We start from the raw sequence: 16,104 nt of genomic DNA on the forward strand, positions 1-16,104 counted from the left end.
TATGTGCCATGAGAAAGTTTAGCGTCGGGTTAAAGACAGCAGTTATAACCGACTTTTTACCCGACAGGCTAAATCTTAAAAATGTGTGCAATGGTATCCACTTTGATATTGACAGTATGTTCTAAAAATGTATTGTAGTTGTATAGTTATAATTCACTGTACAGTTTTTGAGGAGAGGGAGGAGGGGTGGAATAGGAACACGGGGACATGCAGGAATGCAAGGATAGGGACGAGAAATGAGGGGGAAGGAGTGGGGAGGGAAAAGGAGAGAGGAGGGGAGTTCAAAGCCATATTTTGTCCAGAATAGACACTGCATTCCCACTGAAGTCTGATCTTAGACCCTGACATTGCCGCTGCAAGCACGGTCTGTAGGCAGCTACCACACCACATGTCTCTGTGTGGCGATAAAATTCGCTTTACAGTTTCTATTTCTGACAATAATTAAAGGGAAACGTCTCAAATTCAAGTGCATGTAGATAACTACACTGTCTCTCAGCATGCCAAAAATATGTTCTTACATTTAATTAGGACCAGAGCTGCGCTAATTTTTTTGAAACAGGAAAAATTTTCCCGTTCGCGAACAGCTTCAAACTTATGACGTCATACCTAAAAACTATCGAACTCACAATACTTCCATTTCATTGATTACCAAAATACTTGGCTCGGCAAAGAATCTTTTCATTGTTGCATACGGTATTGCATTTGCTGTATGCAAGCTTTTTTAAACGCCGGTTTTACCCAACTATGTTAATATTCATCTCGTAATAAGCATGAAGTTTAAAATCTCTATCTCCTACAAAAATAATGTAAAAATTCTGAAATTCACGTATGATGCATCTCTTAGTATTATTTCTAGATCAGTCAAATATCTTACTGCAGGTTTAAGTTTGTTACTAAAACTCGAGAAATTTTTGTGTTTGGGAAAATTTCTTTCTTGTCATTACATATAACGAAAACTGTTACCGACATTGAAATAACTTCTTGATTTCTACGCAAAACGAAATTTATTTAAAATTGCAGCCTAACTTACCATAAGGAGGTGACAGCAGCTGGCTGAACAACATTTCTTAGTCTCGCTAGAAGAAAGAGAATGTAATCGAAATAGATTCACAAACGTAAGATTTAACGGTAGTGAGAAATACGAGGGCAGTTCAATAAGTAATGCAACACATTTTTTTTCTGAAACAGGGGTTGTTTTATTCAGCATTGAAATACACCAGGTTATTCCCCAATCTTTTAGCTACACAACACTATTTTTCAACGTAATCTCCATTCAATGCTACGGCCTTACGCCACCTTGAAATGAGGGCCTGTATGCCTGCACGGTACCATTCCACTGGTAGATGTCGGAGCCAGCGTGGTACTGCATCAATAACTTCTTCATCATCCGCGTAGTGCCTCCCACGGATTGCGTCCTTCATTGGGCCAAACATATGGAAATCCGACGGTGCGAGATCGGGGCTGTAGGGTGCATGAGAAAGACCAGTCCACTGAAGTTTTGTGAGCTCCTCTCGGGTGCGAAGACTTGTGTGAGGTCTTGCGTTGCCATGAAGAAGGAGAAGTTCGTTCTGATTTTTGTGCCTACGAACACGCTGAAGTCGTTTCTTCAATTTCTGAAGAGTAGCACAATACACTTCAGAGTTGATCGTTCGACCATGGGGAAGGACATCGAACAGAATAACCCCTTCAGCATCCCAGAAGACTGTAACCATGACTTTACCGGCTGAGGGTATGGCTTTAAACTTTTTCTTGTTAGGGGAGTGGGTGTGGCGCCACTCCATTGATTGCCGTTTTGTTTCAGGTTCGAAGTGATGAACCCATGTTTCATCGCCTGTAACAATCTTTGACAAGAAATTGTCACCCTCAGCCACATGACGAGCAAGCAATTCCACACAGATGGTTCTCCTTTGCTCTTTATGGTGTTCGGTTAGACAATGAGGGACCCAGCGGGAACGAACCTTTGAATATCCCAACTGGTGAACAATTGTGACAGCACTACCAACAGAGATGTCAAGTTGAGCACTGAGTTGTTTGATGGTGATCCGTCGATCATCTCGAACGAGTGTGTTCGCACGCTCCGCCATTGCAGGAGTCACAGCTGTGCACGGCCGGCCCGCACGCGGGAGATCAGACAGTCTTGCTTGACCTTGCGGCGATGATGACACACGCTTTGCCCAACGACTCACCGTGCTTTTGTCCACTGCCAGATCACCGTAGATATTCTGCAAGCGCCTCTGAATATCTGAGATGCCCTGGTTTTCCGCCAAAAGAAACTCGATCATTGCCCATTGTTTGCAACGCACATCCGTTACAGACGCCATTTTAACAGCTCCGTACAGCGCTGCCACCTGTCGGAAGTCAATGAAACTATACGAGACGAAGCGGGAATGTTTGAAAATATTCCACAAGAAATTTCCGGTTTTTTCAACCAAAATTGGCCGAGAAAAAAAATGTGTTGCATTACTTATTGAACTGCCCTCGTACATTAAAGTAGCTACAAACTAGTCTGGTGCAATGTGAAAACACCGCTTAAAGCAGAGTCATTCGAAGGTCCCTGCTCGTACTGATAGATGTAATCAAGTCTTCGATGCGGTGTTGTTAATATGCCTGATTTATTTTATGTTTCCTGCATCATTCCTTACACATATTTCACTGCTTTGTGCCAGTCATCTGGTGTAATTTTTTTGACTGCGTCTTTCAAAAGGCGTTCCACTTCAGTCAAGGTAATTTTTTTACATTCTCGGCAATAATGGTTCAAAAATGGTTCAAATGGCTCTGAGCACTATGGGACTTAACATCTATTGTCATCAGTCCCCTAGAACTTAGAACTACTTAAACATAACTAACCTAAGGACAGCACACACATCCATGCCCGAGGCAGGATTCGAACCTGCGACCGTAGCAGTCGCGCGGCTCCGGGCAATAATGTGACGTTTGATATGATCCCAAATGTGTTCTAATACGTTCAAATGACAAGGGTACGGTGTTAAAACTATCTGAGCACGTTATGCCCGCATTATTTTGCTATTTCATCCATAAGGTAAACTGGACACACAGGTTTGCGTTACGATACAAGTTCTGTTAATTATGCGATTTTCATATGGCGATCAACAAGTGTGTTACGTTTCTGTAGCCAGCAAACGATGTCCTTCTTCCTCGTTGCCTTTCTGGGCACCTGATACTGCATAACACAATGATATGGAGCGTTATCCATAACAACTAAAGGGTTTTTCGGTTAAGTTTCGAAGCAAGGCAGTCCACAAAATCACCTCTACATGGTAGTCGGAGGTCTTATTAGAAATGAATAAGAGCAGACAATCAGGAATGAAAGCATTTGAATGCCGGGTAATCGCTACAATAATTCTCTTTCCTCTGCCGATCGGAGCTGTCGTACAGCAGCTGATGATCTTCTTGGTCCAGCATTCTTCCCAGCATTTTTTTTTTTTTAAGTTCAACCATGTTTCATCGAGCCAAACGATATCATCAGAATGTATGCATGTCTGAAGGACGCTGTCTTTTGAAGATGCAGTCACTGTATAAAGACAGACGTTGACCAAGGTTAAAATGACGGTGTTATATTTGCCTTCCTGTGCGGGAAACACGAATTGTGGTAGCATATAGGTTGTGACTGGGAGACATAAGTGACGTGAAATGTATGTTTTGACGTAGAATCCGAACATGCAACAACGGTTCCTATTTGAAAATACAAAGCTGAACCCCACCCATGCAGGAGGACTGATAAGAAGGTTGCCAGCGGCAGCTCAGGCGGAAGTCCCTTTTAGTAATATTAACTTCTCACCTAGAACATCTTTTCATACGACAAGTCAGTTTCGAGATATTTAGTTGTCTCAAGCTAAAACGAACACTCTGTATCGTCTGCGACGCTTTGTTCTAGACCTAACACCTTTGTTCTTTGAAATCGATAGCAGTTAAGGAGAAACAATAAATACATCTGTCTGTATTTAAAGATACTAACATTTAACAGTGGCCTGGAAACAGGTAATACTTTAAGCAAGAAGGACAATGCAATGGCACCCTCTGATTACTTACTTACTCCTTGGTGCTACAGCACATGAAGGGCCTTGGCCTCTGTGATGATCACAGCCAAATTCTGGCGATTTCCTGCTCGTTTCCTCCATCTCCTGAGTCCAATCTTTCTCAAATCATATTCCACATCCTCCAGCCATCGTTTCCGGGGTCTCCCTTCGAGCCTTTTGCCACCTGGATTTCCTGTGTAAACCTTTTTGACAGCTAGATCCTCCGACATTCGCTCTACATGGCCCAGCCATCTCAGTCTGTTAAACTTAATTTCAGTCATCATATACAGTTCCTTGTTTCTCCTTATCCTCCATTGCCCCGCCTCATACACGGCTCCAAAAACCTTTCTTAATATTTTCCTCTTCCATCTTCTCAAGAGCTCTTCTTGTGCCACAGTCATTTCTGAACCATACGTTACCACCGGTCTTATCTTTTTCAAGTTCCTACAACATAGGGCAGAGAGAGCTCTAAAGGCGTGGTGAAGACAGTCTCCCTAAGAGAGAAACCCTGATACAAATACAAGCCCTCCAGGCTGGGAGTTGATCAGGGGGCTAACAGCAACATACCGAAAAAAAACGTACTGTTACGAAACTCAAAGATAGGAACCCTCTGATTACCGCGCCAATAATATTCTTCTCACACTGTGCAAGTCCGTCGAATACTTGCTCTGTGTTCAGGTACCTACTATTTCACTACCACTCATCTTCTAGACGAATACCAACCAGGCTTCCGCAAAATCTTAGCATAGCGTGTGCTTTAATAAAGGTACGCTTCATATTGAAGCAAAGCCTTTGTTGCTCTTGAACTTCATTTTACTTTCAATCATGGTACGCCAAATTACTCTCTAAATGCTGCACAGAGGGTTGGCTCAACCCACTTGTCACCAACAGTGTATCATCTGTGAGACCACAAATTTGCAATGGAGAAAGCTAATGTAGTGCATATCCCAGGGTTTGATGTCAGTCTGATGTTGCGGTCTTTAGTTGTAAGACTAGCTTGGCGCAGCTCTGTTATCAGCTTACAGCCGTTTCTGATGACAGTAAGCTGAACTTTGTGTTTATTGCGGCAGTGTTTGCGAGCACCTACCTGAACTCTATGAGTCTGTTGATGAAGGAGGACTTGTTGAGCTCCCCCTCAAAGCCCGGCAGCGATACTGTGGGCCACGAATCCATGGCGGCGAGCGCCTCATCCGTCACCAGGAAGCGCTGCGTCAGGTTGGACCTGCAACACCACCGAAAGCCAGTCAGCGACCAAGCTGCAACACAGGCTGCAGGACGACTCGTCACGTAACACGACGTCTATGAGCGGACATTACTTTACAAAAATTACACATTTTAAATTGTTCTTTTTCTTCCCTATACTGTTCTTTGAGCCCTTCACTCCTTACTGGGCTCAGCTGTCCTCAGTCTAACAACACCTACAACTCAGCGAAAAGTTTTAATAAATTAAATTGTTTCTAGCCTTTTGAAAGTCTATGTATTGTGCATTTATCATTTATCATAAAATTGAAAACATTCGTTCGAATTTTGGATCACCACAACGAAGAGAAACAGCAACGAGTCACAAGGATGGTTTAACAAGGTTTAGTTTGATCAAACCATGACCGGTTTCGGATTTATTACAAATCAATCTTCAGATGATTGTTACATGTTTTGTTGTTTTCTTGCTGGGGCCTCGTTTTGTATCCGTTAGTGGTTTGCTGAACTAGAATGGACAGAAAACTTTTTTTCGCTGTTTGGTAAAGTTTACGACAGATTTATTTCTTATCACTTCTATCGAAGCGTTTAAGAAAATGTTTTAAAGTTATTTAAACTTACTTACCTGCTGTATGCGTCTGTGTGACGAAGTCGCCCTATGCGTTTGCTGTGAATTTTGAAATCAACATATTTGCAGACGTCCAATATGCGAGTGCTGTTCAGTTTACTGAAAAACACCTTACACCACTACATGATCTATTTAATGGCAGCACACTCGATAAACATTTACAAAGCCTGGCCCAGATTCTTGTCAGTAACATAAACATTGTTTTCAAAGATCTTACAGTCATAAAGATGTTGGGTTACTCATGCTGTGAGCGTAACCAGTGGATACAAAACGAGGCCGCAACAAGAAAACAACGAAACGTGTAACAACCGTCTGAAGATGGATTTGTAAGAAATCAGAGACTGTTCATGGTTTGATGCAAATAAACCTTAAACAATATTTGTGGGTGGTCGCTGTTTCATTTACAAAACTTGTAGTATTACTACCACGATTCTCAACATGTCAATTTTCAGCAAAATGGTGTGACTGTAATTTTTTTCCTTTACGTGGAGGGGGGGGGGGGGTTTAAATGCTAAAGGTATGTACATCGACATCTACATGGATACTCTGCAAATCACATTTAAGTGCCTGGCAGAGGGTTCATCAAACCACCTTCACAATTCTCTATTATTCCAGTCTCGTACAGCGCGGAAAGAATGAACACCTATATCTTTCCGTACGAGCTCTGATTTCCCTTATTTTATTGTGGTGATCGTTCCGCCCTATCTAGGTCGGTGTCAACAAAATGTTTTCGCATTCGGAGGAGAAAGTTTGTGCCGCGCGGTATTAGCCGAGCGGTCTCAGGCGCTGCAATCGTGGACTGTGCGGCTGGTCCCGGCGGAGGTTCGAGTCCTCCCTCGTGCATGGGTGTGTGTGTTTGTCCTTAGTGTAATTTAGGTTAAGTAGTGTGTAAGCTTAGGGACTGATGACCTTAGCAGTTAAGTCCCATAAGATTTCACAACATTTTTTTGAGAAACTTGGCGATTGGAATTTCGTGAGAAGATTCCGTCGCAACGAAAAACGTCTTTCTTCTAATGATTTCCAGCCAAATCCTGATCATTTCTGCGACACTCTCTCCCATATTTCGCGATAATACAAAACGTGCTGCCTTTATTTGAACTTTTTCGATGTACTCCGTCAGTCCTACGTGGTAAGATTCCCACACCGCGCAGCAGTGTTCTAAAAGAGGACGGACAAGCGTAGTGTAGGCAGTCTCCTTAGTAGGTCTGTTACATTTTCTAAGTGTCCTGCCAATAAAAGGCAGCCTTTGGTTAGCCTTCCCCACAACATTTTCTATGTGTTCCTTCCAATTTAATTTGTTCGTAATTGTAATATCTAGGTATTTAGTTGAATTTACGGCTTTTAAATTAGACTGATTTATCGTGTAACCGAAGTTTAACGAGTTAATTTTAGTATTCATGTAGATGACCTCACACTTTTCGTTATTTATGGTCAACTGTCACTTCTCGCACCATTCAGATATTCTTTCTAAATCGTTTTGCAGTTTGTTTTGGTCTTCTGATGACTTTATTAGTCGATGAACGACAGCGTCATCGGCAAACAACCGAAGACGGCTCCTCAGATTGTCTCCCAAATTGTTTATATAGGTAAGGAACAGCAAAGGGGCTATAACACGACCTTGGGGAACGCCAGAAATCACTTCTGTTTTACTTGATGACTTTCCATCAATTACTACGAACTGTGACCTCTCTGACAGGAAATCGCAAATCCAGTCACATAACTGAGACGATATTCCATAAGCACGCAATTTTATTACGAGCCGCTTCTATGGTACAGTGTCAAAAGCCTTCCGGAAATCCAGGAATACGTAATCGATCTGAAATCCCTTGTCAATAGCACTCAGCACTTCAAAGTGATCTGTCAGGTTCTATCGGCGTGACTGATTAATGATGTGTTTCCGGGTGTTCAGCCGCTCTGTTGTTTCCGTTTTATGCGCAGCATATCGTCCAGCAACCCAGCAATCATTTTCAGGTGCTGCGAGTTTTGCTGTTAAGTCTACTCAGCCAAGCTGTGAACATTTGTTTGTCTCGCATGACAATTTATAGTCGAGTTCCACTTCCGATTCCCATTGCGCCCTTTGATGCTCCAGATTACTCTGCTATTCACAATTAAGTCTCTGTCAGAGGGTTCAATGAACCACTTTCTAGCTGTCCCTACCGTTCCACTCTCGTACGGCGCGACGGAAAAACGAGCACTTAAATTTTTCTGTGTGAGCCCTGATTTCTCTTATTTTATCGTGATGATCATTTCTCTCTATGTAGGTAGGTGCCAACAGAATTTTTCCGCATTCGGAGGAGAAAACTGGTGATTGAAATTTCATGACCATTCTCCCATCTCGACGAAAAACGCCTTTGTTTGATGATTGCCACTCCAATTCATGTATCATGTCTGTGGCACTATCTCCCCGATTTCGACATAATACAAAACGAGCCGCCCTTCTTTGAACCTTTTCGATGTCATCCATCAGTCCCACCTGATGTGGATCCTACGCCGCACAGCAATACGCCAGAATAGGGCGGACAAGTGTGGTGTAAGCAGTCTCTAAAGATTTGTTGCACCTTCTAAGTGTTCTGCTAATGAATCGCAGTCTTTCATTTGCTCTACCGAGAACATTATCTATGTGATCGTTCCAATTTAGGTTACTTGCAATTGTAATCCCTAAGTATTTAGTTGAATTTACAGCCTTCACATTTGTGTGCCTTATCGTGTAATCGAAATTAAGCGGGTTTATCTTAGTACTCATGTGAATACTTCACACTTTTCTTAATTCAGGGTCAACTGCCACTTTCCGCACCATACAGGTATCTTATATAAATCATTTTGCAATTCGTTTTGATCATCTCATAACTTTACAAGACGGTAAATGAAGCATCATCTGTAAATAATCTAAGAGGGCTACTCAGATCGTCTCCTATGTCGTTAACATAGATAAAGAACAATAGAGGGCATATTCCACAGGCACTCAGTTTGGTTAGAAGACGCTTGTGAGGAACGGTGTCGAAAGCCTTCTGGAAATCTAAAAAGTTACGGTATCTCAGAAAGTTTGGTAGTGTATATTAACAGCTGTCTTCCTTCGCTGTTTTAGACGGGTACGTCACTGTTTTTTTCTTTCTATCTTCCCTAGTCTGTTTTAACAACTTGTGACATTCACGTGAAATGCGATACACACCCAGATCATCTTTAACATTGAAAAAACACTGGATGCCATGTTTCCGTAAGAGTCTACCTACCTTTCCTGCTATTGCAGCAGCGTAAAGCAGATAAGCGATCTTGGCTTCTCTTTCTCAGATTCCGTTAGATCTTCCTTCTTGATTTTGACAACAACACCCGCTCAATTTGACGATCTTTCGTTGACTATCTAACTTTCTGTTAAAGTTGTTTTTGTGCTTTTGAAAGGTTATTTTCTCCTAAGGAATTCCTTACTTTTAAATTTTTTTTTGTTCTTTTGAAAGACTGAAATGAGACACGTTGCACAAGTATTGGGCCATACAGCAATGCTGAATCAAACATAGCTCCGTGAAACACGTCGGTGTGATACAACGAACTTTAACAGTTCGTCTTGCTGATCTTGCCTATCTGATTCTTAATGGAATCTAATGATGTCACCAGAATTAGGAAACGCATCGTTAGGCACGGAACATACCTTGGACCACCACCCACCACCCACGAAAGAAAATTAAATGAGTTTCTCTTCGTTCTCGTACACTATCTAATCGAAAGCACCCGGAAACCCCTACGTTGAGCGTCAGAAGCGATCGACAGCGAGAGACGACTGGATACGCGACACCCCAGCAACAACAGCAACATCAGGGGAAAAGCTGTGCCCTGCGTGCGAGCGACCATCTCGCGCTACAATACGGCTGCTTACAGCTGACCAGCTGTTTCTATAAAACGGCGCCCCTAAACTGTAGAATACTGTAGGTGGAGAGTAAGGCTACAAAATTAACTTCACGTAGGTAAGTAAAAGCGAAAAGGAATTCTGTACATGAAATTTACAAAGGGATGAATCTTCATGGAGAATTTTGTAATCTATATAATCAGCTACGGTCACCAGACAAATTATTCGAATAGACGTAAAAGAGCAGAGTACAATACAACAAGAAGTGAGTTACTGGTGTTGTTTAAACTTTAAAAAGAACACATGCAAAGGAAGACTATCCACAAAAAGTAACACAGATTCAGGCGAAGGCAGCCATGTTTGTATTCCAGATGAAGCAGCAAATAAAGTGCGAAAACGTTTTGTCAGCGCAAAGAAGCGACTGAAAGAAACAGACGCTACAGTTTCATCAGTTTACGTTGGAGAAGTAGGGCAGCTCTCAATCGAGGCTAGGCCTTAGTATCATCGTTATCATCACACAGAAGTGCGAAACAAACGTTACATTATATTAGGAGCAAATGTATTGGCACTACGCAAGATCGTACAAATTCTGGAGGAATATTCTTCCAAGAAAGATTTAGCAATTTTTTTACTTGCAGATGATAACTGGGGATCGCATGACAGAATACTAGTGTTTGCTAGCGAAAAGGGAAAATCATGTTTATCAAACTACGAATATTCTTTTAGAATGGAAAAGCAAACAGTTTGAACAGCTGTTTGTGCTCCACGCCGACCTTAATAGTTATTGGGAGGAAATTAACACCATTCCAGCTGTTCATGTTTTGTTGCCAAATAAAAAGCGAGAAACATATGATTTTTTTAAAAAAAAACTATCAAAACTAATGTGCCTGGATGGAACCCTGCATCTCTGATGATGGACTTCGAAATTGCCATCGTCCAAGCAGCTAACAGTTTGTTTCCTGGAACAGAGACTGCTGGTTGCAATTATCAGTTTAATCAATGTTTGTGGAAACAAGTACAGTGTTAAACTTCCTGGCAGATTAAAACTGTGTGCCGGACCAAGACTCGAATTCGGGACCTTTGCCTTTCGCGGGCGAGGCAAAGGTCCCGAGTTCGAGTCTCGGTCCGGCACACAGTTTTAATCTGCCAGGAAGTTTCATATCAGCGCACACTCCGCTGTAGAGTGAAAATCTCATTCTGGAAGTACAGTGTTGCAGCCTCGTTCCAACCTAAAGGAAAAGGAGAAAATATGCCGCCACATAAGAATGGGTTCTGTTCGAGACATCTTCCCTTCGAAATGTTGGATGAGAATACGCCTGAAAACCAAAAGCTTCAGGTCTTTTACCATATATTGTGGATCTGTGGCTCGATAACGAACATATGCCAAGAGAGATGTGCAATTTTCAAACTGGCGGAACCGAAGAAGAAACACATTAATATCAAAAGTTCAGCCGAATATTTCCTCTTTGCTGAAAAATCTGAGAAGATGCAGAGTACCACTGCCACTAGTTTCACCGATTGATTTTAAACCTTGATGGAAACAGAAGAAAAAAGTCAGCAATGAAGACTGACGAAACAATTGCAAAGCCTTTAAAGAAACTCCAAACTGATGGAAATTAAACATAATTTCTGACTTGTGTGGCCTACTCACAGAAATTAAAATGACAAAGGAAACGTCAGAATCGTTGAAACATTTGTAAACACTGAAAAGTAGTTAAATGTAATCATTGGAAATCTTGTAAATAATGTAAAAAAATTTAGTGGGGGACGAAAAGAGACTATCTCCTCGTGGTGTTCTCTGGAAACTACAAAAAAGTCGAAAAAATATCTCTTGAAACGTGTAAAATATTTCCTAATAAAGACTGACAAGACTATCTCAAATACCAAGCTTTTTCTAAGAGATAATCGCAGCATTCTCCTTGAGAGGTTCATAGAATCAAAATCTGTATGGGCGGTTACCGAATACAAGATCTTTGCAGCGGAATCGCAGACAAACGTAATGCAATGAAATCCATACTTCCTCCCTCCGTTAGAAGTTGAGCAAACCAGAGTGAAACTAGCAAAAGCAAAATAAGTTATCATTAAAACATGGACATATATTAAAACTATGTCGTGTATTACAGCAGGCCTATTAAGGATGCGGCTAGGAGAACAAGATCGGTCACCCTCGCTCGGGCCTGTGTTGTGAGTGCTCGCGTAAAAATGGGACGGTCAGTCGTCATTACGTAGCGCAGCACGGCCGATTGGTAGGGCAGAAGCGCAGACAATGTGCTGCCTTCAGAGAAATGACCATAATTAGGTTCGGCGAAACCTCAGATACCAACATAAAGTGTATACGGCGCAGTGCTTAAGGGGGCCCCTACTCCAGGGGCTTCGCCAACGCCTCGTAAGCCTGATATTGCGTGGGCAATGAAGACGATGTTCGTGCGACTCTGACTTGGGCGGCGACACATGGGGAGGCATCGGGCAGTTCTCTTAACATTTCCAAATCGAAGCTTCTGCTCATTGGTGAGGGTCAACCTGAGCGATAAGTCGTTCCTCTAAGTGTGGCCAACAGCGTCCGCTGTTTGGGCTTTGATTTTATGAATGACCTCCGGCGTTCAGCGGCAACCAACGGTAGACGTCTCTCCCATACGATCAAGGCTGGCCTTGTGAACCACCGGCTTAGATCCTTCGACACTGTACAGCGTGCGCAATACGTGAATGTTTACCACGCCTCACGCATCCCCCATGTGGCACAAGTGTTCCCGGTTCCGATTACCCTCGCACGTCGTATGTCGATGGCGATGGGATCCTTTGTCTGTACCGGGAGGTTATTTAAAGTTCAATAGTCCTCGCTTGCCCTCCCGCGGGAGCGTGGTGGAGTGGGCTTATTCCATGTGCCAGACGGAGTTAGGGCACTTTTTGTTAGCTCCCAACTGGAAGCCTGGCGTCGCTGCCCGACGAGCCTGACCGGATTGTTTTTGCACGAACACGAGCCAGCCTCCATGTCAGCCACAGTCATGCTATCAGACATTCTACCCCCCTTTATTATTTTCGGCACTTCTTTCTTGAAGTGAGTTACATCCAGTACTCCTCACCCCTTTCAGGTATACGCCAGACAAAGACTGTACACGATTAATTACAAATGTGTCGAACCCGCAAACCCATGGAACACAAGTTTCCCCAGTTCAAATGGCGTCGTGTGTGGAAAGCGGTACATGCCGGTTATCTCGACACCAGCGTCCAGTCCACCTGCTATATCACCGTCAATGGCAAAGCGGCCAACCAGTTTCGTTTGCACCGCACCCGCCTCGCTGACACACCCTTCTGTGTACACTATGGTGTAGAGGACACAGACGCCCATCCGTTCTCATGCGGTCCGTTGTCTGACGTCTGGAGGCTCTCGCAGCGTATCTTGGCTTTACTTACCTGACACACGCCTGTTCAGATCACTTTCCTGACTCTTTTATTCCCGGATGTGATTCCTTACTCTTCAACAAATCTAACGCTGTGAACTGGATACGTGGTCATACGGTCCGCTACCTTTTCGGCCCCGACGAGACAGAAGAACTAGGTTATTGGACGTACCTTAACGATCGACACTGTGTACTTGTTCGCAACCCCAGATACAAGCAGCTCTTTTCCAGTTTTCTACGGAGCGCCTTTCACGACCCGCCTTCCGGCTGGAACGTCCAAGCCATGAGAAGTTGATGCTTTTTTGCCGACATGATGTTCTGAATGCACTACGAACGGAATCTCCGTTAAAATTTCGAGAGGACACGTTTGGATGTTCCGCTAATCGGAAGGTGCGAGCGACTCTTGGAATAATTTAAAAAAAGTAATAAATAAATAAATAAAAATAAAAAAGTAAAAACAGGGGAAATTCCACTCAAAATTTAAGTTTTGTTCTACTTTGCCGATAGCAACTAAAGTTTCAAATCGCATCTATTATGTAAAGAAGGAGCGCTACCCAGGTTTAGGAGTCCATAACTTCACTGGTTTTAGAGTCTTGAATTTTTAATGTGATTTCAATAGTATTCTTGAAAACCAACTTTCGGTACTCACAGCACAATTTTCGCATGACAGATTTTTTAGGTACATTCTCAAGACATAGTTCTACGGTTCTGTGCATTCATTTTATGAGAAATATTATTAATTTTTGTTTTCAGTGTTTATTTCAAATTCGTGCCTTAAATTTTCTTTAATTATCGATACATAAATATGATGATAAAATAAATGAATTACATTTTAGATAATATTAATGCGTAGAAGTACGCAAATACATCAAAACTAGTTCCTGCAAAAATTTGATTCAGATAGGTTAACATTTATGACAAAAAGTTGATACTGAACTTAGAACAACAAACTTATTGTAAAACGGATTTCAACATTTTTATCAGAAAATGAATGTTACTACAAGACACATACCCATTAAAATTCACCGATACGATAATGTTTTCTCTTCTTCCTTACGTGAGGCTGCTTCTTGTAATTCCATGATCAAGGTAGTCTTTCTGTTGAATTTTCTGAATAAAAACCTACTCACAGTCTTCTTCAGGTGGTACAGTGGTGGGGATATCTGATCGTACGCCAATGCCTTTTTCCTTCGAGCTTGTTGATTGCACTGAACAGGGCTTCATTGTATTCTCTAAATTTTCATGTACACAGTGAACAGGCAAAGGAAGTGATTTCCAACAATTGACTGCCAATTGTTTCCCTTCGGTTTTCCTGGAAATCTTGCAACTGGTTTTTCCCAGTTTCAGTTTATGCCAAGTTCTGTGTAAAACTGGTTCCGTCTGATGGTGATAGAAACCAAAAATTATCTTTGGCATCTTTCCGTGTGTCACGTCCCTTTATACAGTCCGTATTTCGAACATTTCCTAGACGTGAAACTTCCTGGCGGATTAAAACTGTGTGCCGGACCGAGACTCGAACTCGGGACCTTTGCCTTTCGCGGGCAAGTGCTCTACCACCTGAGCTACCCAAGCACGACTCACGCCCCATCCCCACAGCTTTACTTCTGCCAGTATCTCGTCTCCTACCTTCCAAACTTTCAGAAGCTCTCCTGCGAACCTTGCAGAACTAGCACTCCTGAAAGAAAGGATATCCGGAGACATGGCTTAGCCACAGCCTGGGGGATGTTTGCAGAATGAGATTTTCACTCTGCAGCGGAGTGTGCCCTGATATAAAACTTCCTGGCAGATTAAAACTGTGTGCCGGACCGAGACTCGAGCTCGGGACCTTTGCCTTTCGCGGCTTCTGTAAAGTTTGGAATGTAGGAGACGAGATACTGGCAGAAGTAAAGCTGTGAGGATGGGGCGTGAGTCGTGCTTGGGTAGCTCAGTTGGCAGAGCACTTGCCCGCAAAAGGCCAAGGTCCCGAGCTCGAGTCTCGGTCCGGCACGCAGTTTCAGTCTGCCAGGAAGTTTCATGGTTCAAATGGCTCTGAGCACTATGGGACTTAACTTCTGAGGTCATCAGTCCCCTAGAACTTAGAACTACTTAAACCTAACTAACCTAAGGACATCACACACATCCATGCCCGAGGCAGGATTCGAACCTGCGACCGTAGCGGTCGCGCGGTTCTAGACTGTAGCGCCTAGAACCACTCGGCCAGAAAGTTTCATATCAGCGCACACTCCGCTGCAGAGTGAAAATTTCATTCTCATTTCCTATACGTAGTTGTAATTCGAATACAGCCAAATCGTTTTGGGATCTAAGAGTAAATACTCCGGAGATGTGAAATAGTCATTAAATTTCAATTGAGAAAAGTTTTAGGTTGGAGCCTCCCCTTAAAATAGAAAACAGCTGTTTTTAAAGGGATGAAAAGTAGCATAATGGTCGGGTTAGGAACTCCAAAGAAGTCAGACACAGCAACATCAGTGCATCAGTGCAGGATGCCTAGTCTACATGTTTATCGTACGTGGTAGTGTCTTGATATCCTTACAAGGGGAGGCCACCAATTGTGAAATTCAGATTCGATTCATATTGCGCATAATAAAAGCTCATAGCCAGAGGTGTAATGTGGCAAAGCACCAAGATGCACTTCTCAGCCGTTGTCGAGAAAGCGACAGTTAAAAGAAACCGTTGAGGTGAAATACTCTCTACGATGTGTAACTTCCCACAGCGTCGTGGCGCAGCGGTAAGCGCTCGGGTTCGTAATCCGTAGGTCGCCGGATCGAATCTCGCGCCATGCAACTTTTTTTTAGTATTTGATATATATATATATATATATATATATATATATATATATATATATATAAAATTCCCGGCAATCAGTTGCAACAATTATGCATATAATAAGTTGTTGAAAGTTGTTTGTCGTGGAAAAACTGGCGACTTCGAACATGATTATGTTTTCTGCAAACAAAGTTGTATTTCACAAATGTTATTAATTGTCTTCATAATGTTTACACGTGTAGT

At 42.6% G+C, this 16,104-nt stretch overlaps 1 protein-coding gene across 1 annotated transcript in view; it reads right to left on the minus strand.

Annotated features, from left to right (window-relative positions):
• The window catches only part of LOC126252473 (adenylate cyclase type 5), a 446,003-nt gene that overhangs the window by 274,544 nt on the left and 155,355 nt on the right, over positions 1–16,104 (minus strand). The window contains exon 3 of the mRNA XM_049953367.1: positions 5,125–5,259. Coding sequence (XP_049809324.1) covers positions 5,125–5,259 — 135 coding nt within the window. The remainder of the gene's footprint in view (positions 1–5,124; positions 5,260–16,104) is intronic.

Source organism: Schistocerca nitens, chromosome 4 (assembly GCF_023898315.1).
Source record: "Schistocerca nitens isolate TAMUIC-IGC-003100 chromosome 4, iqSchNite1.1, whole genome shotgun sequence".
NCBI classification, from domain to species: domain Eukaryota; kingdom Metazoa; phylum Arthropoda; class Insecta; order Orthoptera; family Acrididae; genus Schistocerca; species Schistocerca nitens.